Genomic DNA, 27911 nt, shown 5'->3' with positions numbered 1-27911 from the left:
TAAAAGTATAACAATTACGATTAGCAAATAAAAATAAACAATGACTGGGTAACAAACCACTGTACCAAAGAGTACAGCCCAGTATTTTGTCACTGTCAGGCAGAAACCTACAGTATTATCACCAAGTTTCAGATGTGTATATATTTTTTGGTACAGTAAATTAAAACCCTACTTCATCATACAAGAGTGTTGCACAAAAGTAGTGAAAATAGCAGATCTACAAGCACACAATGCCTCATATGAGGGGCCCTTTAGGCCAAAAATAGTGAGACACTTTTACACACACTAATGAGACAGTCTTATACGTACTACTGAAATGCTTTTACATTCAATATTGAGACACTTTGACACACGCTGTTGAGACACTCTTACATAGACTAATGAAATGTTATACGCTCGATAATGAAACACTCTTACGCTCACTACTGAAACACTCGTACATACATACATACTTAGTAAATCTATGCGCGTTCGTATATGAAACCGTATACATACTCAACTGAACACTTACGCATGCATATGACAAACACATACACATACCTATATACTTCTGTGCCATATACACATACGTACAAAATTATTTACACATATATATCTGAAACACTCACACATCCACCCATGAAAAGGCTGCATATATATTACTGAACACTCGTACGTGTACAACTGAATTTATTGTATTTCACATATATTCATGCAAGTAGTTTCACTAGTATGTATAAATGAATTCAATGATGTATAAACGTATCATTTCAGTGCTATGCATACGTGATTTCAGTATAATGTATGAAAGAGTTCCACATGTAATCGTACGAGTCATTTCAGTACTATATATATACGTTATTTCGATATTATATATATACATTATTTTGATAGCAATATATAATTTCATTACTATATGCAAATAAATCACATGTATTCATACAAGTAATTTCAGTTATATATATATAAGTCATTTCAATAGTATATATACATGATTTTAATAGCATGTATATATATAATTTCATTACTATATGCAAATAAATCACATGTAATCAAAAAAGTCATTTCAGTACTATATATATAAGTTATTTCGATAATATATATACATTATTTTAATAGCATGTATATATCATTTCACTAGTATGTATGAAACCTCGCCTCACCAGGCTTTCCCTGAGGTTTTCAGTAGCACATACAAATCAGTTTCACTGTCAACGGAAGGTGACCAAAGTCATGTGACCGAAGTCACGTGACTTCGTTTTCTTCCTGGCTTCAGACTGCAGACCACAGCTCCATCAGATGTAAACAACATTTGCTACAGACATGGAGGTAGGTGAGGGCAAATCTTCTATTGTTATTATTATAGAATGATAGAATCTATTTAATAAACTAACGTTTGTAAAGTGTTTTTTGTCAGTTGTGTCTTAAGGGTTTTGGTTTTGATTTGATGTAAAGAGAGTTTACTGTTAGCTAGCGAAATTAGCATTTTAGCTAAGTCTTGTTGCTGAGTTGGCTTTAGCCTGCAGTTTTTACAAGCCATGGCTCTATCTGCTTACCCTAATCTGTTCAGAGAGATGACAGTGCAACGTTTTTGCTCATCTATATCAGGCAATCAGGGCAATGAGAACAATGCTAATGACAGCGATTTTTTTCATTGTATTTATCATGGAAGGTGTGAATCTGTGAACAATATCAACAGACCTGACACAATCTAAATGCAAATACTCAAAGCATAAGTTGACGGTCGTTCACACTTAATGCTTGGCGTGAAGAACGGGCCGTTATTCTTTGAAGATATAATGAAAATACATGTGTGGTCACGGTGTTGCACCACGATTGGTTGCCTATAGAATTCCAGCCCGCCACGGCTGCCATGACATAACTGCACTCAGTTTGGCTCTGAGGTCACAGAATCGGATGGGTCACCAATTGCTGTGTAACGGCAATACGTGAAATGTCTGGATTTGCTAGGAGGAACGAGTACATACGTGGAGATGACATGTACACGTCTCGGTTTTAATGCGTGTTCATGTAGGACGGTGGTTCTCAACCTGTGGGTCGGGACCCCCAGGGGCGTCCCCAAGTTATTTTGTGGGGTCCCCAGATGATTAATTTAATGTGCAACATTGTTTTCTCGCTCAACTGTAAACAAACCAACATGGGGTTCAAGTGTATAGAGTGCACATTTCTTAAGTGACAATTTAAGGACTATTTACAACCAATAAAATGACAAACATTGTCCAATTTGTCAAATATTAGTGTCAGAAATTGTGAAAATAGCCGATCTACATTGTAGATGTAATGCCTCAACTCTTAGTGCTCATCAGGGTGGGGGGTCCCCAGTTAAAATATGACAATTTAGGGGGTCGTGGCCTGAAAAGATTGAGAACCAGTGATGTAGGACAGGCAGCGACCCCCAAAATAATCATTTTGTTTTTGCTTCCTTAAAGAATATTATACCTTAATGCAGACTCCAATGCTATTTCCACTATAGTACCTTATTGTATTGGTCATTGTCAGTAATTTTTCTTTTATTTGAGTAATTTGTAGTAGTATTTATTGTAACACCTGGGGCAAACGCTCCACATGTCCCAGACGCTTCCATAGAGCCATTGTTTGGCTCCCAAACTATGTAATGCACTCCTGACTCCTCATTGAAATAGCTCTGCTGACTCACTCCCAATCTTCCACCATAATCTGAAGACTCGCCTCTTCAGACTCCACTTTAGCCACTTGCCCTAGCCTTTACGACTTTGAGGGCTTATCCAAAGGCTAAATGTAATTTAAATGTCATGTTTTATAGAAAGGTGGTCATTCATCCTTTAGTGTATCGTTTCAATGTACAATTTCTTTATTTATTATCTGCTGTTTGTTCATTAGATACTTTCGATTCTTATTTCTATGCATTTGATTTAGGGGTGGGCGATACTGGAAAAAAGCATTATCACGATATGCTTCATGCAGTATCACGATACACGATATTATCACGATACTGTTTTAAGCGAGTTTTTAGGTTTATTATGATTATTAGACCCACAAAGATATTCTATAGATAATCTATTCATTTTTATGCTGCAGATACAAATGGGTCCCAGAAATGTTTTATGGGTTCCCTTAAAATGTTTTTTGAGTGTTGTGAGCTTGTAGATCGGCTATATTCAAAACAATTTGGCTGGACCTCTCTGGGGGTCTCGACCCACAGGTTGACAACAACCCATGCCTTACCATTGAAACTTGAGGGAAAGCAAATTACCTTATGGTTGGTTTATTAGACCCACACAGATATTCTATAGATAATCTATTCATTTTTATGCTGCAGATAGAAAGATAGATAGCCTACTCTATGTTTTTTTTAATGATAACATTCAGATTTTTGATAAAACAATTATCATTTTTTTACCTCAAATATTTACTAGTTGGTGTGATGATGGTTCAGGTTATTCAAATGGGTCCCAGAAATGTTTTATGGGTTGCCTTAAAATGTTTTTTGGTTGTGAGCTTGTAGATCGGCTATATTCAAAACAATTTGGCGGGACCTCTCTGGGGGTCTCGACCCACAGGTTGACAACAACCCATGCCTTACCATTGAAACTTTAGGGAAAACAAATTACCTTATGACCAACCAAAGTCAGGAGGTTTGTTATGATACAAGCTTTCTTTTTAGAGAATTACTCACTCATTATCATCCTAGCTTTTCGCTTTTCTACTAACAATAATGGCATGGTTTTTATAACTAAGCCAATTATGTAATAGACGCAAAATAGACGCGACGATTTCACCGCGATTCGCGACGACACACGCATGCATCAATGGTGAAAACATAAGCACTTTACAAATAGCGGCAAATAGCTACTTGTTTGTAGTTAATAAAAACAGAAGCATGGATTTACAAGGTGATCTAAATCATCTCATCGATACTGCCAGAACACACAGCTATGGAGAGGAGACTCCAGCACAGCTCAGCTTTGATGGCTGATAGCGATAGCAGGACGGATAAGTAGTTTGCGTCCTGTTAGTTTAATGCATCCATTATGAAAAATATGCTTCAAAGAATGCAGGCCAAGCTGCATCACTGCTTTACAAAGTCCCGTGAAAGTGAAACTAAATCGTGGACCAGCGTGCCGTGCTGCTCGGTGCTCCTGCACAATCACAACTCAGTCAGTGCTGTAGACACTCGTAGCCTGTCTGCGCACTGCCCGGGGGAGGGGCTGTGAAAGCAGGGGACAGATCCTCAACTACCTCAAGCTATATGACACGTTGAGCTGCGACACGTTATAGCTTGTAGATCTGTTCTTTTTGGCAAATTACACCACCGTACTATAGAAGTATAAATTAAGCAATAGAGCTGCGACTCATAGAACGTGCACTCGCTGTATCCAGAGCCTTGAGACTGTTTGTATCACGAGAGAAACGATACTCTGAAAAAGCATATCGTGGCAAAGCTGTATCGCCGATACGATAATTATCGCCATATCGCCCACCCCTAATTTGATTTATTACCTTGTGTTGTCCAATGCTTACTGTAAATCGCTCTGAATTCTAAATGTCTGCTAAATGCCTACATTTTAACATATGAGCACTGACCCCTACAGCCTTGGACCGATGAACACTATCTCCAGCAGGCGCCCCCCAGCCTGACATTATCAACACCATGGCATCGACCAGCACAGCGCCCCCCAGCCGTGAAGTGAACACCATGGCATCGACCAACACAGCGCCCCCCCCAGCCATGAAGTGAACACCATGGCATCGACCAACACAGCGCCCCCCCAGCCTTTGCCTTTGTGTGGCTTTAGTCACCAGCATGGAAGACCAGTATAGTAAGTATTATAGAATGTTGCCTTTTTGCCACTGTTCCAACACACATTACTTAGACGTTGCATTCATCCGACTCTCATTATTATTAACCTTCACTGCACGTGTAGCCACGTAGTCTGAGTAATGAGATGTTTTGACTGACAACTCAGAAATTGAGCTTGTCATATCATCAGGTGTGTTGCCAGGACATCGACAGGACAGGACATAAAGACAGGATAGAGTCACATAGACAGGATAACCTTTAAAATCAACCCATAGATTAACCAATACGACAGGTAAGGGATAAAGACGAGGCGCAGCCGAGGGGGGTTATCAGGCTGAAGGGATGTTATAGTGTACATGGAGTACCACCAAGGAGGCAGTCTTTATCCTGCTTATTACCCGCAATACCCGGCTACTGAATAAAATTAATAATTTGACTCAAAACTAAAAACAAAACAAAGTACCGGTATTTCCTTGTTTACAGACAGCTGAAAGTATTCCACAAGTGTTGCGCTGGACGTAGCAGCCAGTGGTGTAAAGTACATTTACTTAAATATTGTACTTAAGTATAATCTTTAGGTATTTGTTCTTTATTTGAGCATTTTCTTTATTTACTTTACTCCACTATACAGATCTCAGATCCAAATATGGTACTTTTACTCAATTTATTTGCAAACTTTAGTTATTAGTTACTTTGTAGATTTACAAGCTCACAATGCGAAGCATTCTGAGCTTGCAGATCTGCTATTTTCAAAACTGGGACATCTGCATAATGAGTACTTTTAATTCTTTTTACTTTTTTGATACTTTTACTCAAGTACATTTAGAATTCCGCCTTATTCCGGACATTTACTTGAGTATTTCTTCATTGCAGTATTGAAACTTTTACTTGAGTAAAACATTTTTACTTTTTCACCACTGATAGCAGCTATTGTATGCCTGTCTGTTTTTTATGTGGGGGGTGGGGCAGAAGTACACTGCTCTGTTCTTCAGTACCGTGATTGGTCTTGATCAAGGAATTGACGCTCGACTGCATGGGGTTTTCAAGGAAAAGCCCATGCCCTTGTCGAGTCGGGCTTTGCGATCCTGGCTCGACAAAGTCTCTTTCTCAGCCTGGCTTGGCGTTAGTGGAACAGAATAAACCAGGCTATACAGAGGAGGCTTTGTCAAGTCTGGATTTGGCTTAAATCCTGGCTTATTTAATTCAGCTTTCGTGAAACAGGCCCCAGCCCCCAGGAGGATGTAGTACAGTTATTGTTAAAGATAAGGATGCTCTCGTCTTTCAATTTTCAACCATAAAGACACTCCTATATTAAAAGTTTGCTAATATCTGCCTAATACTAAGCTGGTGACCAAAGGACAATAGTAAGTCTATTTGCTTTATTTCCATCAGGAAAGTCAACCCCGCTGACTCTGTGGACATGGACTGTGATGCTAAGAAGAAGACGATGCTGAAGGATTTGGACAGGTCCTTCCTGGGTGCAGTAGGTGCTGTGATTCCCCAGTCAGAGTATGAGTGGGATGGGGATCCCAGAAGAGGGTTGGGTGACCACCGCATCCCCAAAATGATGCTCACTTTCCCCAATGGCAGCTGCATCTCTGTGGATACGATCGCACCAAACAAAGGTAGCCAACCTTATAAGTCTGAGTTAAATGAACACTTTGATGCGAGGAAGTCATTTAAGGAATTGGAGCTTACCCATGGCTGTACTTTTTAGTTCCTCTGGATGTGAGTTTGCACATACTGGTAGATAAAAGTAGAAGTACATTGGTAATTTGAATAAACGCAATCCCTGTTCAACTTATTGATGTTCTAAACCAGGACAGACACTCAAAATTGTTACAGTAATATTAGAGCAATAGAGCATGGTCACACACACATACAGTATGCCTTAGATAAGAAGAGTCGGCTTCCTTAAACACCAGAATATAAACACCAGAATACCGGCGTTTCCGGTAAAGACAACAAAGCACATTACATTCACCCATTCATACACCGATGGCGGAGGAAAACCCTGCAAGGCACCAACATGCTCATCGGGAGCAATTAGGGGTTCAGCGTCTTGCTCAAAGACACTTGGACACCAACTCTTGGGGATCCCGAGATCGGTTCCCATCTGGCTGCTCTACCGGCCACTCTACCCCTGAGCCACTGCCACCTGATGTGCCTCATGCCTCGACATGCGTCTTTCAAAAAGTCTCATATACAAAAAGTCCATTAAAACTCACTCCTAGTATCTCACTCAGCAATACAGGGTTGCTATAAGAGTCTTTTTTATTTATGTGGAGTTTGGAAGAGTACACATTTATGTTACTTTTCTATACAGTAAATGATTTAGTCTACAGTTACAAGGACATACCGGTAGGCATCAACAGATGCATGTTGCCCCTATTTTATTTTTTTATTTTGCTTTTGTTTTTTGTGTCTTTAAAGGAGTAGTTCACCACTTTTCAACCTGTCTTCATATCAGACAGGTTGAATTAGTTCTCTCACTAATGTTGATGATAAAATATCACAATTTTTTTCTACTCAGTCCAAGTCTCCTGGGAGAGCTGTGGGAAGTTCAGAATCCATCGTCTTGTGACATCATCATTTTGAAAAAAAATATATATATATTTTTATTAGCGCGATAACAATGGCTTCCACTTTAAAATTGCAACTTTTCAGGAATAGAAAGCCTGCAGTTTCTATAAGCTGGATTGGCAATCGATGATGTCACAAGACTATGGGTTTCTGACCTGCCCACAGCCCTCCTCTGAAAAAAAAAAAAGAAAAAAGCTATTTTTGAGTGAGGACCAATTATATGAACATAGGTTGAAAAGTGGTGGAGTGCCCCTTTAAGTATTGTATATAGTATAAACTATACGACTGTATAAGTCTGATGTATGTATTGAACCCTTTTTAATCTTCATTTTCAGGTGTGATCAGGAAGAATTGCACATAATGTGTACCCCTGGCAGAGCTACAAGTGCTTTGGACTGAACTACAGGATGCGGGTGATTGAGAGTCTTGACGCAGACACACAGACCAGACGCCTGTCTCCTGTAGCTGTACTGGGAGATGGCTATGTGGATCTGATTAATGGTGAGAATAGTTGGTTCAAGGTCCAACCACACACATTCATATCTACACGGGCACATAATCACTTTTGCATCACAATGGAAACACGCCTATGGCAGTACTGTATTTTTATCTATTTTGGTGTATTTAATTGTTGCTCTGTCTTCTTTTAAAGATGTCAGCTCACACACACACACACTTTTCTTTAGCAATGGCAAGTTTGTCTGGCTATAGCTATTTATAGACAGTGTTCCTGACAAACCTCCAAAGAAGTAACAAAACTCTCATCACTGTTGGTTCACAGGCCCTCAGGACCATGGCTGGTGTGCAGGCTACACCTGTCAGAAGAGGCTGTCTCTGTTCCACTGCATTGTGGCCACCGGACGCTCCTACGATGTCTTCAGCAGCGTCACACCTCAGAAACTACGCCTCATGATGATCAATGCCAAACCCTTTGAGGTACAGTACGTAGTATGTACCAGCGTCAAAGGAAAAGCCTGGACCTTCAAAGAGAATTATTTTTTCATGTTTTGAAAGTGGTCTGGTCATAATGAAATTTAACAACCTTTCACCCAGCTGGGCTTTATCAAGTGTGCAGACATGTCCTTTAAGCCGGCATCATAGTCGCCTGGGCGGTGGAAGGCTTTACACCGCGTGTAGTCTTTTCGAGTCTTTTTCAGTCATGAAACTACACCGTTACATCATTCCTCGCGGTGGAGAGCTTTCCACCTCGAGTCCCAACACATCTCTATGTTTTTACTATCAGACAGACAGGCTCTACACCCCGTTCACTGATTGGTCAATCTAGACTAGTCAGTCACGGTGAATAGGTCTCCACCGTGGCGTACTATGATGTCCTGCACTTATTTTCTGACTTGAGGTGGAAAGCTTTCCACCTCAAATTTGCGGTGGATAGCTCTCCACCGTACACTCTGATACGGGCTTTAGTATTCACTTGATTGATTTTGGATCCAGCACGGTGTAAAAAGCTGTGGGGAGGTGCTTATCCTTGTGCTCTTGAGTAGGGATGGAGCTCTTAAATTTTGATTGATAATGAGCACCTTATTGATCCTGCTTATTGAGCCAGGCTTTTATCGAGCCCACTATTGAGCGTTTTCTAATATTTTGTGGAAAGATACGAGACCACAATTTCAGAACATAACTGGTATATATTTTTTAATTGGCCAGTTGTTGCAACTGTGAGTTTAACCATTTATGAAGATGACAATTGAAGTAACAAATATCATTAAAACGATCATTCATTAATGTGCAATATGTGTTAAATGGCTTTAAATTATGAATAGTACTGTAATAATTTCTTGATCGCCTCCTGTCTTGATTGTTTAAACATGACGTAATGGGCCGCTATGCTCAATAACAAGCTTGATAAGCCCAAAACGTATTTATACCGGGTACTCAATAAATCTGTTATCGAGTTACCCTTGTTTAGGGCTCCATCCCTACTCTTGAGTCATCTTTGCTCTTACGTTTGTCTTATAGGTTCAGAGAAGGGTTGAAAACTTGGAGTCCTGGAAAATATGCAGCAAAACCCTGATTCATTCAGACCAGCGATGTGCTTCAGTCCGAAACCCCTCACCGCTAACGAAGTCGATGCGTTTTTCCGTTACTCAGAGATGGGGAGCAACAAGAGAACGGGAGGGGAAAGAACAGTTCCTAGGTGGAGGGACCATTTACAAGATGTTGAAGGTGTGTGTGCCATACCATGTTTTTTTTTTTCTTTTTTTTTTCTGGAATTGTATTGGGGCATTCCACTGAAGACAAGTAGTCGAACTCTAGGCGCAGGATTTGTTGGTAAATGTTTAACGTTACGTAGACGTCACGTGATAACTTGCATCCACAACACCACTCCACATTAAGTGGAACATTGGGGAAGAGGAGCGCTTCTTTTTCTTACCTCAATGTAGAGTTTGTGAACCGTTGCACAATTAACTGGAACGTGTGAATATATTTCTTTTTAAAACAAGGCCATGGAGCAGTTATGACAGATTTCTTATGTAAGCCATGGACGTACCTTGACAGATTTATGATTTCTGACCACTAGGTGGCACTGTTGACTTATCCAAAAGCATTTGCTTTGAGTCTAGGCTCGTGTGTGTGTGTGTGTGTGTGTGTGTGTGTGTGTGTGTGTGTGTGTGTGTGTGTGTGTGTGTGTGTGTGTGTGTGTGTGTGTGTGTGTGTGTGTGTGTGTGCTCTCATCCACTCCAATTGTAAACCTTCTTTAAAACAGCTTTTGGAGTACGTTTTGCGGCTCAAAAACGCGATTTATTCGGGGGAATAATAATAAGAATAATCTTTACGATTACAATAGGGTCCTCACACACTGTGTGTGCTCGGGCCCTAATTATTTTAATTATTTTCAGGTCAGGATACAAGACCTGAAAGCAGCCTGGCATCAACCAACACCATGGCAGCCAGCCTAGGAATGCGCCCCCCAGCCATTGACCCTGGAACACCATGGCCAGAAGCCGATACAGCTGGACAAGCACTTCTGTCGGCAGCCAAAGAAAGTTTCGTCTGGGACCTCAAAGATCTTTATAATATATAATATATTTGAATTTGACCATTTAGTGGTAAATGTTTAACATAGACACCACGGTGATGACCTGCGGTTGCAGAGGTTTGGGCGTTATTTAAAGCTGTCTTAAGTGAGCGGTAGTTCTTAAACAAAGATGAAACTGCAACTTCTCTATATTTTTATCAGTCTGCAAGCCTTGCTAGTAATGGTGATCGCGATGATGTTATTGCTTTTTTTTTAAATAGGGTGCTGAACTGCATTCAACGCCTACAGCAAAACCCAGGAGAACAGAGATATACTAGTAAGACACCTCAGGGTGCCTTTAGGGCGAGGTCGCGCCAATTCTTGGCCATCTGGCCAGTGATGTATATGGGACCAGTTACTCCTATATGGAGACCCCTGGATGATAGTCAACAATGTTATGTCAAAACATGCCCATATATGGTCATTACCAAATATGGGCATTCCCAGATATGTCCTTAATATTTACACAAATATTAACAGCATAACACAATATCCTTAATGTCCTTAATATTGATAATATAGGAATCTCCATATATGGGAATAAAATGTATGTTAATTAGTAAAGCCAAGCAGGGCCTTGGTGAGTTAAGCCCTGGGTTTGGCGCTTGGGGATCTCCATATATGGTCATAAGGGGTCCTTTATTAACCCATTTAGAACGGGTACACATTATTGTGTATCATTATTTTATGCTTTAACTATTGAAAAACAAGCAGATAGCTCACACCGCGCTGCGAGCTTGTAGATCTGCCATTTTTGATAAAAAACGTGAAAATTAGAATTTTGACCCGATTCTATAAGTGTCTTTGGAATCCTAAGGTTTTTTGAAAAACGTATGTTTCTATGTCAGCGATCTGGCTAGCCATCGTCAAAGAAAAGGTCCTTTTCACTTAACTGGAGCTCAGTTAGTCTGTTCTTGAGAGACTACTATGTCAGTGGTGCTCAAACCTTTTCATGTGAAGGACCCAAAAATAGAGCCGCGCTGTGAGCTTGTATTTAGCTGTGAGGCTGTGAGTGTGTTTACTTAGAGTCGAATTGACTCGGCTAGAGCACCCTGGTTAAATAAAACATGCTTCACTTCTGACTCCCAATATCATACTTGAACATGAATGAAAAACCACGCCTGAACATGTATTTTAAAAAATATTTTCGGCGAGTTGGGTCTCGCGGTGTTGCACCACGATTGGTTGCCTATAGAATTCCAGCCCTGCCACGGCTGCCATGACATAACTGCACTCAGTTCGGCTCTGAGGTGGGTCACAGAATCGGATGGGTCACCTAGGAACAAGTACATACATGGAGATGTACACGTCTCGGTTTTAATGCGTGTTCATGTAGGACGGTGGTTCTCAACCTGTGGGGGGGTCCCCAAATTATTTTGTGGGGTCCCCAGATGATTAACTTAATGTGCAACATTGTTTTTTCACTCAGCTGTAAACAAACCAACATGAGGTTCAAGTGTATAGAGTGTATTATGCACATTTCTAGTGACAATTTAAGGACTATTTAGAACCTATAAAATGACAAACATTGTCCAATTTGTCAAATATTAGTGGCAGAAATTGTGAAAACAGCCGATCTACATTGTAGATCGGCTATTTTCACAATAGAACCGTGTTATAGAAAATGTAATGCCTCAACTCTTAGTGCTCATCAGGGTGGGGGGTCCCCAGTTAAAATATGACAATTTAGGGGGTCGTGGCCTGAAAAGGTTGAGAACCAGTGATGTAGGACAGACAGCGACCCCCAAAATAATCATTTTGTTTTTGCTTCCTTAAAGAATATTATACCTTAATGCAGACTCCAATGCTATTTCCACTATAGTACCTTATTTTATTGGTCATTGTCAGTAATTTTTCAATGGTTAAAGCATTCAATAATTCTAGGCCTAAATGGGTTAATTAATATATATCCATATACATACAGTATATGGACTTCAAGGGATATTCCACTTTCAACAGGTACTGCAGTGGTAACAGTGGAAGGGCCTCTCTTCCCATACACACCCATTGTAACTTCAAACTCTATTTTAACCATGATAGATTCATTAAAAACACATTATTTTTTCTGGTGACTCATTTTACCTTCCTAATACGTGAGCAGGCTGTGTTTTTTTCAATAACCTTTTTCATTTATTTGTAATAATTATTTGGGAAAATGGAAAAAATTAAATACAAACAAATAATTATTAAAAATAAATGAAAAAAGGTTATTGAATAAACCCGGCCTGCTCACATATTAGGAGGGTAGTATGAGTCACCAGAAAAAAATTATGGGTGTTTTTAATGAATCCATCATAGTTAAAATGGGTGTGTGTGGGGAGAGGCCCTGGAGGGCCTGGTAACATTTACATCAAATATCTAAATATTCAATCAAGCTAATTAAAAACTGTTCCGGGTGTTCATAAAAGCCTGATTAGATGATAAGATTACCAAAACAAATTTTTGAAAGTGAAATACCCCTTTAATATTGACGGAAGGTAGGGTGTAAATCAGAGTAAAGCAGGCTTTTGGTCGTCGGACTGTCTAGATATGATCTAATTTGTACACTGTCAGAGTTAATGGGAGACCTTGAAATTTGAAAGTTTGAGAAACACTGATCTAGGATGTGAAATGAACACTTGGCCATTATATGAATGTATTTTAGCTGTACATGCATGGATTATCTACAAGCTCACAACCAGTCAGTGCATTGTGATCTTTGTAGATCTTTACGTATTTTCGTATTTTAATTAAAATATTAATAACCTCCTGTTTCTGTGCATCCTGTTCCTTAAACCAGAAATTAATTTGCAAACCCAGCAAATATTACTCTTTTAGAGCATTTAAAACAGTTGTCAAGTGTAATTGTTTACTGTCTGGACACTGTTGTCAAGTGTAATTGTTGTCTCAGTAGTCTGGACTTGAACCATTGGTAATAGACTGGCAACAGATACAATGGAATGATGTTAGACAGTCAGACCTATACAAGTGTGGCATGTAAACAATACCAGTACAGTACTGGAACAGAATGGTATAAGTGTTACATTCAATGCAATTCTAAAATGTAGATGTACTGTAGTTTTGCTTTCAATGTTTTATTTTAGTTAAAGTATTGGCATCCAAATATACTTTTTTTGTAAAGATGTATTTATTGACAGTGCACAAAGTACATCTATCCATTTCTTAGATGTCCAAAAATCTACCAAGTGTGGACAACTCCAAAGCAAATGAATCAAATCACCTTCATTTACCTTACACCTCTGACACAGGGTAGAAAATGTGGAGTGACACGGTGGAGTGGTGTCCTGTGATAGATTAAATTGCATTTGTCTATGCTTTGTGGAGACCAGGACTATTTCTAAGACGTTTCCTCAGCTTCCTATTTGCTTTTAAGGGCCAGCTTATAAACCAAAGGATTCCTATTTATTTGGGAGAGATTATTCCCCTGGTGGAGGAGATCCAGTAGTTTCCTCTGATCCAGTGCCTGATTTGGAGAACAGATTATGATTTGCCAATCCAAATATACTTTTAAAGTACAAAAAGTAAAACTGCTCTACTGAATCCCCTGTGTTTTCTTAACCTGTTCTGCTGGCATCGGGACGTTTTGAGAGGAAGGGTCGTACAGTAGTTTACCAGGGATAGTCTTCTATCAAAAATGTATTGTCTGCCATCACAGCAATATCCTCTGTCAGCAGGCTTAAACAGTTCTTTATCACTGGCAGATACGAAGGTGACTGCTCCATGCCGTGCCACCCCGATCAGACCCTTCAGGGTGGTATGAGATTTGCAGAGGCAGACTTTCTGGCTGTTGGCATCTTACCTCTACACAGTCAACAATTACCTACCAATCAAGAAATCAAGAAAAACTTTTTTCACACATCAAAGTCCTACAGCAACATTGAGTGATAAACATCTCATCCAGCAGAGGAAGGGCACTGTACAAACATATTAGATAATCATTATGTCAAGCATTCATTTTACACACAATCTGTGACTACAGGGATGATCAGAAACGGTTTGACAAAAAAAAAATGAAGAAAAAATAATGACTTTAATCTGTGAGTCTGAGCCTTAAAATACAGGCAGCTAGATGTGTCATTTAATGCAGTGGTTTTCACACCTTTACATGTCAAGGACCCCCAAATTGACACTTATTAACCTGTGGACCCCATTTGAAAAGATATGCCAGGGACCCCCATATAAGAGAATATGTTTTACTGCTCCAGCAGTGGTTCCTAACTATTTTAATTTCAAGGACCCCCAGTTTGACATGCCCATTGCCCAGTGTGCACGGGCCTTTTAGGTTACAGACCCCATTTAATGGTATTTCTATCTCTGGGACTGCAATTTATATTGTAAAATGTTAATTTAATTGAGTGTACAAATGAGCCTTTTAGGGTCCATTTGGTTCCATTTTACACTCTGAGTTACAGACCCATAATAAGGGTCCATTTGGTTCCTAACTATCATTTAGCTGGGGACCCCCTGGAACTCCCTCAAGGACCCCTGGGGATCCCCGGACCCCACTTTGAGAACCAATGATTTAATGCACCATATAGCTATGATTAATGCCATGTTTGTTGTAAGCTTGTAGATCGGCTATTTTCTGCAAAGAGGTTTCGTGGAGAGGGGAAAAGGAGCCAAGTATTGTCTATTGGGCTTTTTAGGTGGTTAAATGTATGAAACAAACAACTATTTACACAACACGGATGATAGTAAATGGAGCAATCTATGAAAAGGTTTAATCTGCAACAATTTTATGCAATGTGCTTGATCTCAGCTAAGGCCTGAGACATGGCCTGAACACGTTGAAGACTCCTGCAGTAGAAAGTAAGCATCGATGGGTGGATTCAAAACCCGGCTATGGTCATCTTCTCTGGAACCAAGGCGCTGATCATGTCTCTGAGTCTGAAAGATAAAAAAATTAATTGGATGTAAAACAAATGACCCCCTTACAGAAATAACACTGACAGTGGTTCTCAAAGTGGATTTCAGGGACCCCCAGGGGTCCCACTGGTTCCCATCATAATGATTGATATTAAAAACAAATGGACACAAGTTTGTAACTCTGACAGTGTACAAGTGGAACCAAATGGACCCTTACCGGTTCATTTGGTTCCAAAGTTTGACCTGTATGGGTCAATTTAGACCCCCCTAAAGGAACCCACAGACCGAGTCCCACTTTGACAACCCCTTCTTTTTATGGCTACATGATTATATTTAATTAATATGGGATAATTCATGTATTTTCATTATATCTTCAAAGAATAACGGCCCGTTCTTCACACCAAGCATTAAGTGTGAACGACCGTCAACTTATGCTTTGAGTATTTGCATTTAGATTGTGTCAGGTCTGTTGATATTGTTCACAGATTCACACCTTCCATGATAAATACAATGAAAAAAATCGCTGTCATTAGCATTGTTCTCATTGCCCTGATTGCCTGATATAGATGAGCAAAAACGTTGCACTGTCATCTCTCTGAACAGATTAGGGTAAGCAGATAGAGCCATGGCTTGTAAAAACTGCAGGCTAAAGCCAACTCAGCAACAAGACTTAGCTAAAATGCTAATTTCGCTAGCTAACAGTAAACTCTCTTTACATCAAATCAAAACCAAAACCCTTAAGACACAACTGACAAAAAACACTTTACAAACGTTAGTTTATTAAATAGATTCTATCATTCTATAATAATAACAATAGAAGATTTGCCCTCACCTACCTCCATGTCTGTAGCAAATGTTGTTTACATCTGATGGAGCTGTGGTCTGCAGTCTGAAGCCAGGAAGAAAACGAAGTCACGTGACTTCGGTCACATGACTTTGGTCACCTTCCGTTGACAGTGAAAATGATTTGTATGTGCTACTGAAAACCTCAGGGAAAGCCTGGTGAGGCGAGGTTTCATACATACTAGTGAAATGATATATACATGCTATTAAAATAATGTATATATATTATCGAAATAACTTATATATATAGTACTGAAATGACTTTTTTGATTACATGTGATTTATTTGCATATAGTAATGAAATTATATATATACATGCTATTAAAATCATGTATATATACTATTGAAATGACTTATATATATATAACTGAAATTACTTGTATGAATACATGTGATTTATTTGCATATAGTAATGAAATTATATATTGCTATCAAAATAATGTATATATATAATATCGAAATAACGTATATATATAGTACTGAAATGACTCGTACGATTACATGTGGAACTCTTTCATACATTACACTGAAATCACGTATGCATAGCACTGAAATGATACGTTTATACATCATTGAATTCATTTATACATACTAGTGAAACTACTTGCATGAATATATGTGAAATACAATAAATTCAGTTGTACACGTACGAGTGTTCAGTAATATATATGCAGCCTTTTCATGGGTGGATGTGTGAGTGTTTCAGATATATATGTGTAAATAATTTTGTACGTATGTGTATATGGCACAGAAGTATATAGGTATGTGTATGTGTTTGTCATATGCATGCGTAAGTGTTCAGTTGAGTATGTATACGGTTTCATATACGAACGCGCATAGATTTACTAAGTATGTATGTATGTACGAGTGTTTCAGTAGTGAGCGTAAGAGTGTTTCATTATCGAGCGTATAACATTTCATTAGTATATGTAAGCGTGTCTCAACAGCGTGTGTCAAAGTGTCTCAATATTGAATGTAAAAGCATTTCAGTAGTACGTATAAGACTGTCTCATTAGTGTGTGTAAAAGTGTCTCACTATTTTTGGCCTAAAGGGCCCCTCATAGCCTCACGATGCGAGGTGTTGTGTGCTTAGATCAGCTATTTTCACTACTTAAAAAATGATAAATATGGTTTTGGACATACATGGTTGTGTGTGTGCATTGCCTCCTCGTTCAGCAACAGTAACACATGCATGCCGAAAATAGCTGATCTGCAAGCTCACAAGGCGTCGCATCCACAACACGTGAGCTTGCAGATCTGCTATTTTCACCACACAGAAACTTGCGGGATGTGGGATGTTTTACTTTTTCCTTCACAACAAAAGCGTGTCAGCTTTAGGCTATGACAAGACTGTAGCTGAATTTCCATCAAGGGATTAATAAAGATCGAAGAAATTGGAGTCTGAAATTGTGAAAATAGCCGATCTACATGCTCGTTGTGAGCATGTAGATCGGCTATTTTCACAATAGAACATATGTTATAAAAAATCTATTGCCTCAACTCTTAGTGCTCGTCAGGGTGGGGGGTCCCCAGTTAAAATGTGATTATTTTGGGGGTCGCGGCCTGAAAAGGTTGAGAACCAATGCTATATCATATCAAATCCTATCCTATCCTGTCCTTTCCTAGGCTAGCCAACATCTCACCTGACCTCTGCTCTCTCTGTGTGTCCCCAGACCTCCAGGATCAGCCAGCAGATCGTGGCCAGTGACGGGGGGAACCGCAGCAGCTCCGTGGAGCTCACCGTCATCATCACCAACGTGCACAACCAGCCGCCACAGTGGGAGCAGTCCGAGTACTGGGTCACCGTGCCCGAAAACACCGTCCGAGATGCCAAGATTGTGGTAGGTACTGCCGGTCAGGGTGGAGGTGGTTGTCCATTAAATCGACGTAAAGTCAAAACGTTGCAGTTGCCTATAATAAAAGTATGTTTTTTTTGGAGCATATAAATAGTGTGCGGGCGTTCTTCTCCATCCATTATCTGATACCTTGATGTCCAGCACCTGGCCTGAATATAGGCTTGAGATGCGCACACAATCTTGTCTATGAACTGTCCATTAAATCTGACATTAACTGTGTTTGTGAAGCGATGGCCAGCCCAGGGCTCATCGCCATGTTGACTTGTGCTGGACATTTTTTTCAATATTCTATTTTTGACATACAAAAGGAGTGGACAATAATAAATAAAAGAAACACACAAAGAGCTAGCCCTGAATGAGCATAACAGATCTGTAACTCGTGAGAGTAACAGTGGTCCTTGCAAATAAAAATGTTTGAGAACCACTAGTACTAGTGGACTCATAATGTGCTTTACATACTTCACATGTATATTCTGAAGAGAACCTGGAGACTTGACTTCAGTAAAAATAAGAACATTATAATGGTGTGTAAAACATAAAATCTATAATTTGCCGTGGACAAGGCCAAGTCTTTCCCACGGACACATGACCCCTGGCCCAGCAACTTCTCTAAGTAGCTTTGTCTGCATGTACAGTACAGTACGTCTGTCTGTCTTTCTGTAGCACAAACACTTGCAACTGATTAGAAACTGATTACAACACAAGACCACAACGCCACTATACTGGCCAGCACATAGAGCATGCAGCCGTCCACCACTTATAAATACAGGCAAACAGGAAGGCAAAAAACGCACAAAATGCACAAGAACAACACATGGACACACATGAGATGTTTCCCCCTCTCCAACGCCATTAACGAATGAACTCAGACAAAGCAGATTCTACCAGTAATGGTTCGTAACCATCGATTGAGTTCAGGAGTGAGTTGTGTAACTGTAATATGTCACTGGCAGAGCTCTGACTAATTTGGTGGTCTGTTCAGGTTTTCCATTGCTGTTCATTGCATTCTTGTTGGCGCATAGATCTGCCAATGCATTTCCCTGTTCCTGCCTCCGGCCCATGTCCATCTGTAGGCTCTATTCTCCCCTGTGGGTTTTGTTCCAGGCAGGGTAGGTTGTGCTACACTACAGTATGGGTGCGTTCGGAAATGCACACTCAACATACTGGTGTGCCATCATGTTGTCGTTTGTTTACTCTGTGCACTTGGTGCGTTGTCGTTCGGAAGTCCAGTGCGCTGTGCACCGGGTGTGCTGAGTGCACGCACTGAACTCTACTCAGAAAATGGGGTTTGGCAGTGTGGTGCGTCAGTGCAGTGTTTTGTTGGTTGGTTTTCATGGCGGTGTCTCGCTTTTCAGCTGTGAACAATGGCGTAGGAAATGATAACAAAATGCACCATTTGCTGCTTTATTGGTCATTTGGGCTTTATTGTTATGTACACACGCATCAACGTGTAAACCAACAGCAGGTAGGCCAATGTTATGAATTAAATTACCAATCAATAGCAACGTTACGTTACGTTAGCAACTGCTGCTTTTTCCGACAGAAAAAGCGCACAGCTGCCTCTTTAACTGGTCGTTCGTAAATAAGCCACACTGAATGCACTCTACAATGTCACCGCCCACTGCACTCACTACGCTGAGCATACACCCAGTGCACATTTCCGAATGCACCCTACATCTCTCTACAGTGAGTAACGCTGCATTTGTTTATGGCCAGAGGTGGGGTTCATGGACAGCAGTGGTCGGTTGTGTGGTTGCTAACGAGTGCCTGCACTGAAAATAGCCGATGTACAAGCTCCCGAAGCACCCCGAGTGGAGGTCAGGTCATATCGTTGACTTGACAGTTTGATGTCACTCCAATATACACAGTAGTCAAACCGCATGTGGAATGGACCTGTTCACCTTTGACCCCACGGCTATGAAAGCTGTCTTTCTATAAATAGAGGAGGCGGGGGATACCTTTAGATGTCTGCACTGAGGCCCAGTGCACACATACCCAGCCTATTTATGGGGTTCTTATACCCTGCTATCTACTACAGATCCTTGACGTAGCAAGCCAGACTGGTTTGTTACATCAACTTCCTGCTCCACCTTCCTCTATTTCAGTGGTTCTCAACCTTTTCAGGCCTCAACCCCCAAAATGATTATATTTGAACTGGGGACCCCCCAAAAATTAATCATATTTTAACTGGGGACCCCACCAAAATAATCATATTTTAATGGGGGACCCCCCCACCCTGACGAGCGCTAAGAGTTGAGGCATTACATTTTGTATAACACGTTCTATTGTGAAAACAGCAGATCTACATGCTCACAACGCCTCGCAACGCAAGGCGCTGTGAGCATGTAGATTGGCTATGTTCAATTTGCCATCTTAGAGGTATTAAAAAGTCCTTAAATTGTCACTTTAGAAATGCGCATATACCCTCTGTACTCTTATACTGTATGCTGGTTTGTTTACTGTTGAGTGTTAAAACAATGTTGCACATTAAGTTAATCACCTGGGGACCCCCCAAAATAATTTGGGGACCCCTCTGGGGGTCACGACCCACAGGTTGAGAACTACTGCTCTGTTTCACGAGGCGTAGTGGTGGAGGTTTCTGGTGGTTGCGCGCACGGTGCCTATTCATCAGTAAAGACTGCCTTGAGGAGAGCTGCTAGGAAACCGCTCCCCACGTCTCCTTCCCGTTTCATTCTGTTTCCTCCCTCCATCCTTCGCTGGCGTTCTCCTATCATCAGCATGTTTACCGCAGCGCTTCCAAACATTTTTCTGCCGAGTACACAACCTTGCCTAAACTGTGTTTCACCTGATGTGCATGAACTGACTTAGACACCCATGCATACATACAAACAAGCCCGCACACACACGCACACACACGCGCACATGCGTACACACACACCTTCCTCCGAGGGCTTTCTCTCTTTTTATCTTAGTCTCCCTCCATCCCACCTTGCGGTCCCAGGTCTGAGCTAATTTGCTCACGTTTCGGAAATGGTTGATTTGGGAAGGTGGAGAATGAGTGTTTTCCTTCAAGCTATTTTGTCATGGTTGCTGCATTTTTTTCAAAAGTAGCGGGGGCATGTGTGTGTGTGTGTGTGTGTGTGTGTGTGTGTGTGTGTGTGTGTGTGTGTGTGTGTGTGTGTGTGTGTGTGTGTGTGTGTGTGTGTGTGTGCGTGCGCGCGCGCGCGTGCGTGCGTGCGTGCGTGTGCATGCGTTTTTCTGTGTACCATTATGTGCGAAGGGTATAATTTACACCCTCCAGAAAAACGCGATTATGCGATCGCAGAATTTCCCGCAATAATCAATAAATGCCGCTGATTATGCGGGGGCTCGCATGATTTCACAATCCCCGCATATTCACCGCATATTTCGCATATTTCCGCGGAAAATATGCGAAATATGCCGGCATCGCTTGATTTCACAATCCCCGCACTTTTTCGCATAAAAGTATAGTCATGCTTCACCGTTCAATCACGTTCAGACACAAAACAGAAGCAAAACAATGATGCGCTGAGAAACACGTGGCTCCTCTCTGTGTGTGTGTGTGTGTGTGTGTGTGTGTGTGTGTGCCGTGCGATTGCGTGCACGCTGCACCGTGAGAACTGCAGGCAGACAGAGAGAGAGATGCAGGCATAATGTAGGCTATACGGTATGAGCGTTGGCCCTCGCCAACGTGACGCTAGAATAACACACTCTTCCTCGGTCCTCAAACTTCAAGAAACGACAAATTAAAGTTTATCCTACTTGTTTTGAGGTCTCCATTGTAGTCCGTTTGAAACGTTGTGTCGTTGCCGTTCAAAGCAAACGAGCACCTCTCCGAAAAAAAGTAGCACGCAGTATTCCATGGATGGATAGGAACAGCAATTGAATGCATAACATTTTAATCCCTTAAATCCCTTTAGAGAGAGCAAAACCACATAAATAAACCAGAGTTTTGCTTTAGCAGTGAGTTGTATCCTTAGCAATCGCATAGGCCATAGGGTAATTATTTTTGCCTTGATGTAGCCCATTAAGGTAATTAAATTGCAGATATTTGACAGAGGTTTGCTTTTTTGCCTTGAAAATAATGAAAGGCAGTCAAAAAAGTCTGTTTTGCATTTCTCAATTCACTCAAGGACCCTTAAATTCGTGTTTTGACTACTTTGATGACTACTTAGTGATGTTGTGAGCTTGTAGATTGTCTATTTCCAAATAGCCAGTGTACTGTATATTAAAGTGGTTTAATTAATAGTTATCAATTTTTATTATAATATGTATATATACTGTACATAGGCTATAAATATGTTTTTTAAGTTCCCGCATATTTCGCATAATTTCGCATTTAATCGCAACTTTCACAAGTTCCCGTATATTTCGCATAGTTTCGCATTGTCATCGCATAAATTCACACAAAAACCCTGCATAATTCACCGCATAATCAAGGATTTTTGCCCGCAAAATCAAGGATTTTAGCCCGCATAATCAAGGATTTTTGCCCGCGTTTTTCTGGAGGGTCTAATAATTAACCGTGCTCACCCACTTACATGGTCGCTGCCTGTATTGCGGCTAATTTTACCCTGAAAACCCACATCACTTCACTTGTCATTTTTGATAACCTGTTTTCTGCACGCTGTACGCTCCCAGCAACCGCCGCTCACTCGGGTTCTTATCCGTCCGTGACAGACCAAAAAAACAGCAGACAGATGACTTTGAATGGAAAAGTTCCCACCCACCCGCTATCTGTGTCAGCTCTTCAACGAGGGGGACAAGGAGAGACTTGAGGAGCAGAGAGGGAAGGGAGGTGAAACAACTCAGCTCTGTTATGAAGCCCACAACGTCGCTCCCGTCACCTCGGACAGCAACACTGAAAGATAGACACTTAATTACTGTATTCAGCCTGCTGACAGCTGATGGAGAGAGAGAGAGACAGAAAGAGACCGAGGGGTGGGGGGACAGGGGGTGGGTGGGGGGACAGAATGACAAAGAGGCAAAGAGAGACAGCAATAAAGCCACGAAGGCTCGGAGGAAGGGGGTGAGAGAGGGGTGAGATGGGGGAGATGTGAGGATGTGAGATGGAGTCATGGAGATAGATGGGCAGAGAGAGAGAGAAAGAGAGAGGGGGTTGTTGTAGTACACTACACATGAAGTTGTAGTAAATCTGCGTTGGCTCGCTCCATATCTAAACAGGGTTGTCTTCTTCAGAGCTGATGCTTGGCAATAGAACAGAAAAATAAGTCTGTTAATTCCTTCAATCTTTTTTTGAGCGTTGCTAACCGCTCCTATATCTGACTTTATGTGTGTGTATGTCTGTATGTCCGTCCCGCCATTAAACCTTGGCATTGGCCAAGCCTCGTGGGACACTTGATGAGCTAATAAAGGGCATCACTCACTTCACACTGAGTGTGATTTTCCCGACTATACAGACCACCTGTGTTAATTTAACCACATGAACGCCAGCGCTCCTCCTTTTCTCGGGCGAACATTTGACTAAAATAGCAGATCTACAAGCTTGTAGATTGGCTTCTTTCGGCCGAGATCTGGTGTTGAGTGCACCTACATTATTACTACAGACCCCTGGGGGTCCTCTGTCAACTAGGTAAACAGTATTTAAATTGTTAACGATTAACGTACAGTACAAATGTAACCAAATGGACCCATTATTTTCACCCTTCCTCTGTCTGTCTACCTCTTGATCTGTCTGTCTGTCTATTTTATTTTCCACTGTAATCAATTCAGTGATCACCTTATTGACCAACCTGCATCAGGAATACACTACTATATCATTCAGTAAAGAATTGGATTATAGATTTGTTTTAAACATAATAAAACTATAAGTTGCTGTGGCGATGACAGCAGTTGATATAGAGGCTCATTCATGCGGTACAGGGAACCCCAATAACACTATTGCTAGGAACACCCCCTGGGGCGAGTGTGTAGGCTGGAGGTTAAGAATGCTGAGCCACCATTTGTAGCCTTACCTTAGAAGTGGTGGCTTGCTGATCCGGCTATCATTATCTCCGACAGGCCGCGAAGACCAGGGGCGTCCATGTGCGTGTGAGTGTGAGTGGGCGAGTCCAGACCTGATCTTGCAAACCGCTGGACCCATCAGCATATATTTTTTATGTGCATGCTGCCAGTAAGCCAAGGAGGACACTTGATCCAAAATATGTCAAGGACATTCCCAATTCCCATACTATTTGCCTGTAATTTCTTTCCAAAATTGTGTTTGCAGGATTTCTTTCACACAAAAACATCATGACCTCAACATCCAATTAACCCCAAATTGGAATCGCATGTTGAAGGGCCACTATAGAGGGCACACATGTGAAACTTTGAACCGTATTTTGTAGAAACGGCAATTCACACGGCTTCCTAGTGTCCTGATGGCTGCAACCCACACAGCCCTGGGTAGACCACCCAGCCTGGCAGAGATATGCTCTGTATATTAGGGCATTAACGACTTGTGATTTATGCAAGTCGACTCGACTCAGTAAAAAGTCGAGTTGAAGACGACTTTATCGTTCGATGACGTCATCACGTGGGGGGTCCCCAGATGATTAACTTAATGTGCAACATTGTTTTCTCACTCAACTGTAAACAAACCAACATAAAGTTTAAGTGTATAGAGGGTATCTTCACATATCTTCACGTATCTTCACAAGTGCCAATTTAAGGACTTTTTTAATACCTCTAAAATGGCAAATAAAACATTGTCCAAATTGTCAAATATATAGAGGCAGAAATTGATGCGAGGCGTTGTGAGCATGTAGATCGGCTATTTTCACAATAGAAAGTATTATTTAAAAAAAATAAGATCAACTTCGACTTTTGACTTTCACTGGTGGGAGTCGACTTGTGTAATGAAGTCGACTGAGTCAACTTGTCGACTTTTTCGTTAATGCCCTACTACTGTATATGTCACGGTTAGATAGAGAAACGGTTAGATAGAGAAACGGAGCGCTCGCCGTGCGGCACGGGGCGGAACAAGCGGTCGCCACAACAACGTCCTCCAGGCGGAGCCGCTCGATTGTCCACGACATTGCAAGCGGCGCGAAGGCCAGCGGACCTTGGTCCTGCTCTTCGCCCCCGAGCGCCGCAGGCGCGAGTGGCCGCGAAGAGCGGGCCAGGGCCGCGCGGCCGGCGGAGCGCCGCGCGAGTTACGAAGCCGTGGTGAATGCAATCGTTATATTTATGCCCAGGCCGTAAGGCCTGGGCAAGCTAGGCTAGGCTAGGCTAGGCTAGGCTAGGCTAGGCTAGGCTAGTGAATAAAGAAAGAGAGTCGCAAACGAGTGACGTCAGCGCCTTCACTAGTGAATGGCTGTCGTCGCCATCTGGTGGTGATTGGTGTGTGGTGAACGACAAAACAAGCGCTCTTACCACAGTCTAACCGAGTTACCCAAACTAACCGTAACATATATACTTTTCAGGTACTTTCAGGTGAAAAGAAGTGGCTGGTGACTTCATGTGTATGAGTGTATCGGAGGAGGACAAGTGCTTGTCAACTTGTTGAAGCTTGTCTGTCTTCCTCTGTTGTTTCATACCCACCACCCCCACCCTTCCTTCCTTTGCGCTGCCTCTGCTGTGTTAATTGCAGTGAGGAGGAACTGTTGTTTTAAATTTAGCAGTGCTAATTTGGCCTAATATTTATACCACAAAGCTTCACACTAGAAAGACGAGTGGGGACTGGGAACGGAAGGTACACACACACACACACACACACACACACACACACACACACAAACACACGCGCACACGCACACGCACACGCACACGCACACGCACACACACACACACACACACACACACACACACACACACACAAAACACACTGTGCATGTTCGCGTGTGCGTGTTGGAGGTTGGTAATTGCCTCATCAGTTTCAGCATCCCACTTCCTCCGGTTTGTTATTATTCTCTGTTTCGCTTGTCAACAGTGTGAAGCAGCCTTTATTCCGGTCTCACTGTTTACTGCCGTACTGGAGTTAGTTGGGAGATTTCTTTGTTAATTGCTGCAGATGACTGACTGATTGATATTCATACTGTGTAATAAATCATTATTTGACACAATCATATAATATCTCTAATGCAGTGGTTCTCAAACTTGGGGTCAAGTGGGGGTCCCCAAATTATTTTGTGGGGTCCCCGACTCCCCAGATTTGCTTTATGTTAAAAAAAAGTGTCTCACTCAACGGTAAACAAACCTACATAAGAGTATACAGGGTATCTGCACATTTATAAAGTGACAATTTAAGGACTATCAAGACCGTTTTAATACTGTCCAAACCGTCAAATATTAAGTAAGCAAGGCGCGAACATTGTGAAAATAGCCGATCTGCATGCTCACAACGCCTTGCAACGCCTAGCAAAGCTATTTTCACAATATTTATCTGTGGATCCGAGTCACATTAAATGCAATTTGGCTAGCCATCGTCAAAGAAAGGGTCCTTTTCTGCGGAGCATAAAAGCATCTGTTCTCGAGAGACTACATTAAATGTAATACCTACAATTCTGAGTGCTTGTCAGGGTGGGGGGTCCCCAGTTCAAATATGTTTATTTTGGGGGTCACGGCTCTAATGCATATTGCATAATGGATTCCAGGCCTGTAAAGATCTGTATGTGGTGATGATCTGACCACAAAAAAGCAACAAGATTGTCGTGTCACTTTTATTTTTCAAACGATGAAAGGCGGGTGGCATCTGTATGGTCTATAATGGATCCACTATTTTTCATAATGAACTTCAAGGCAATGTATTATTTTTTCCCCCCATGAAAAGAGTTTTTAGCATTTTGAGAATCAATGCTGCGTGTTCTCCCTGGTTACCCATTTCAGTGGAAAGCTATTTGGTTTGATAGCTGCACCGTGGACATTAACCCATTTAGGCCAAGGATTATTGACTGCTTTAACTATTGAAAAATAGCAGATCTACAAGCTCACAGCGCGGCACCGAGTGCCGCGCTGCGAGCTTGTAGATCTGCTATTTTTTGAAAAAGTCGTGAAAATGTGTGCAAATCTTTGAATAAATGTATTTTCAAAGCGAACGTTTGTAACTCAAATTTTGCTTCTGGGGTGGTCCCTGGTACTAAATATTTTGAGATGGGGGTCCGTGGCCAAATAAATATCAATTTGGGGGTCCTTCAAATGAAAAGGTTTGAGAACCACTGACGTAGTAGTCTCTCAAGAACAGACTAACTGAGCTCCAGTTAAGTGAAAAGGATCTTTTCTTTGACGATGGCTGGCCAGATTGCTGACATAGAAACATAGGTTTTTCAAAAAATCTTAGATGGATTCAAAAGACACTTATAGAATCGGGTAAAAATTCTAATTTTCACGATTTTTCAAAAATAGCAGATCTACAAGCTCGCAGCGCGGCACTCGGTGCCGCGCTGTGAGTTTGTATATCTGCTATTTTTCAATAGTTAAAGCATAAAATAATGATACACAATATAGTGTACCCGTTCTGAATGGATTAAGCTACGCGGGCTAAGATGTTATCTTTCTACACCCAGCAGGCTCCCAACCCAGTGTGTAATGAAATCATTTGACATTAGTGCTAATTCTATATGCTCTATTACCTTGCGGCAGCCTTGGTACATTAGTGTTCTACTGAAAAGGCCGGGCTGCATGGCCGCTTGATTATGCAGGCCAACTGCCTGTTGGAGAGATATGCTCAAATAGATATAACACATGTAGGCCTACTCTATACCAATTGCAAATCACATTTGTTTTTAACTTCACCTGGTAATCACATATAATGTATGTATGTAATATTACCTGAGACAGCTCATCTCATACGTTTTGTGTCAGGTTTTGCCTCTGAACTCTGTGTGAAAGGAACTTTTTTTTTACATTAACCACTTGAACCCTAGCATCCCTATTCTCAGGAGAACTTTAGCCAAGCTGCAGATTGGCTATTTTCAGGAAAAGAAGTTTGGTGTAGAGGGAAAAAAGAGCAGACTAATTACAGTGT

At 41.3% G+C, this 27911-nt stretch overlaps 1 protein-coding gene and 1 long non-coding RNA gene across 2 annotated transcripts in view; both read left to right on the top strand.

The window, feature by feature from the left end:
* Positions 1 to 27911, top strand: part of LOC308298458 (neural-cadherin) — a gene marked incomplete at both ends in the record, with an annotated part of 162219 nt that overhangs the window by 54930 nt on the left and 79378 nt on the right. The window contains one exon of the mRNA XM_080742061.1: positions 17783 to 17950. Within this exon, the coding sequence (XP_080598187.1) occupies positions 17783 to 17950 (168 nt within the window). The remainder of the gene's footprint in view (positions 1 to 17782; positions 17951 to 27911) is intronic.
* Positions 1290 to 7800, top strand: LOC308295436. Its single transcript, XR_013962581.1, has 4 exons — positions 1290 to 1312; positions 4572 to 4799; positions 6173 to 6405; positions 7699 to 7800. It is a non-coding gene; the product is annotated as an uncharacterized lncRNA (long non-coding RNA).

The sequence above is a fragment of the Nannobrachium achirus genome (assembly GCF_963921795.1).
Source record: "Nannobrachium achirus genome assembly, chromosome: 2".
NCBI lineage: Eukaryota > Metazoa > Chordata > Actinopteri > Myctophiformes > Myctophidae > Nannobrachium > Nannobrachium achirus.
This window is presented reverse-complemented; position numbering and strand designations above follow the sequence as displayed.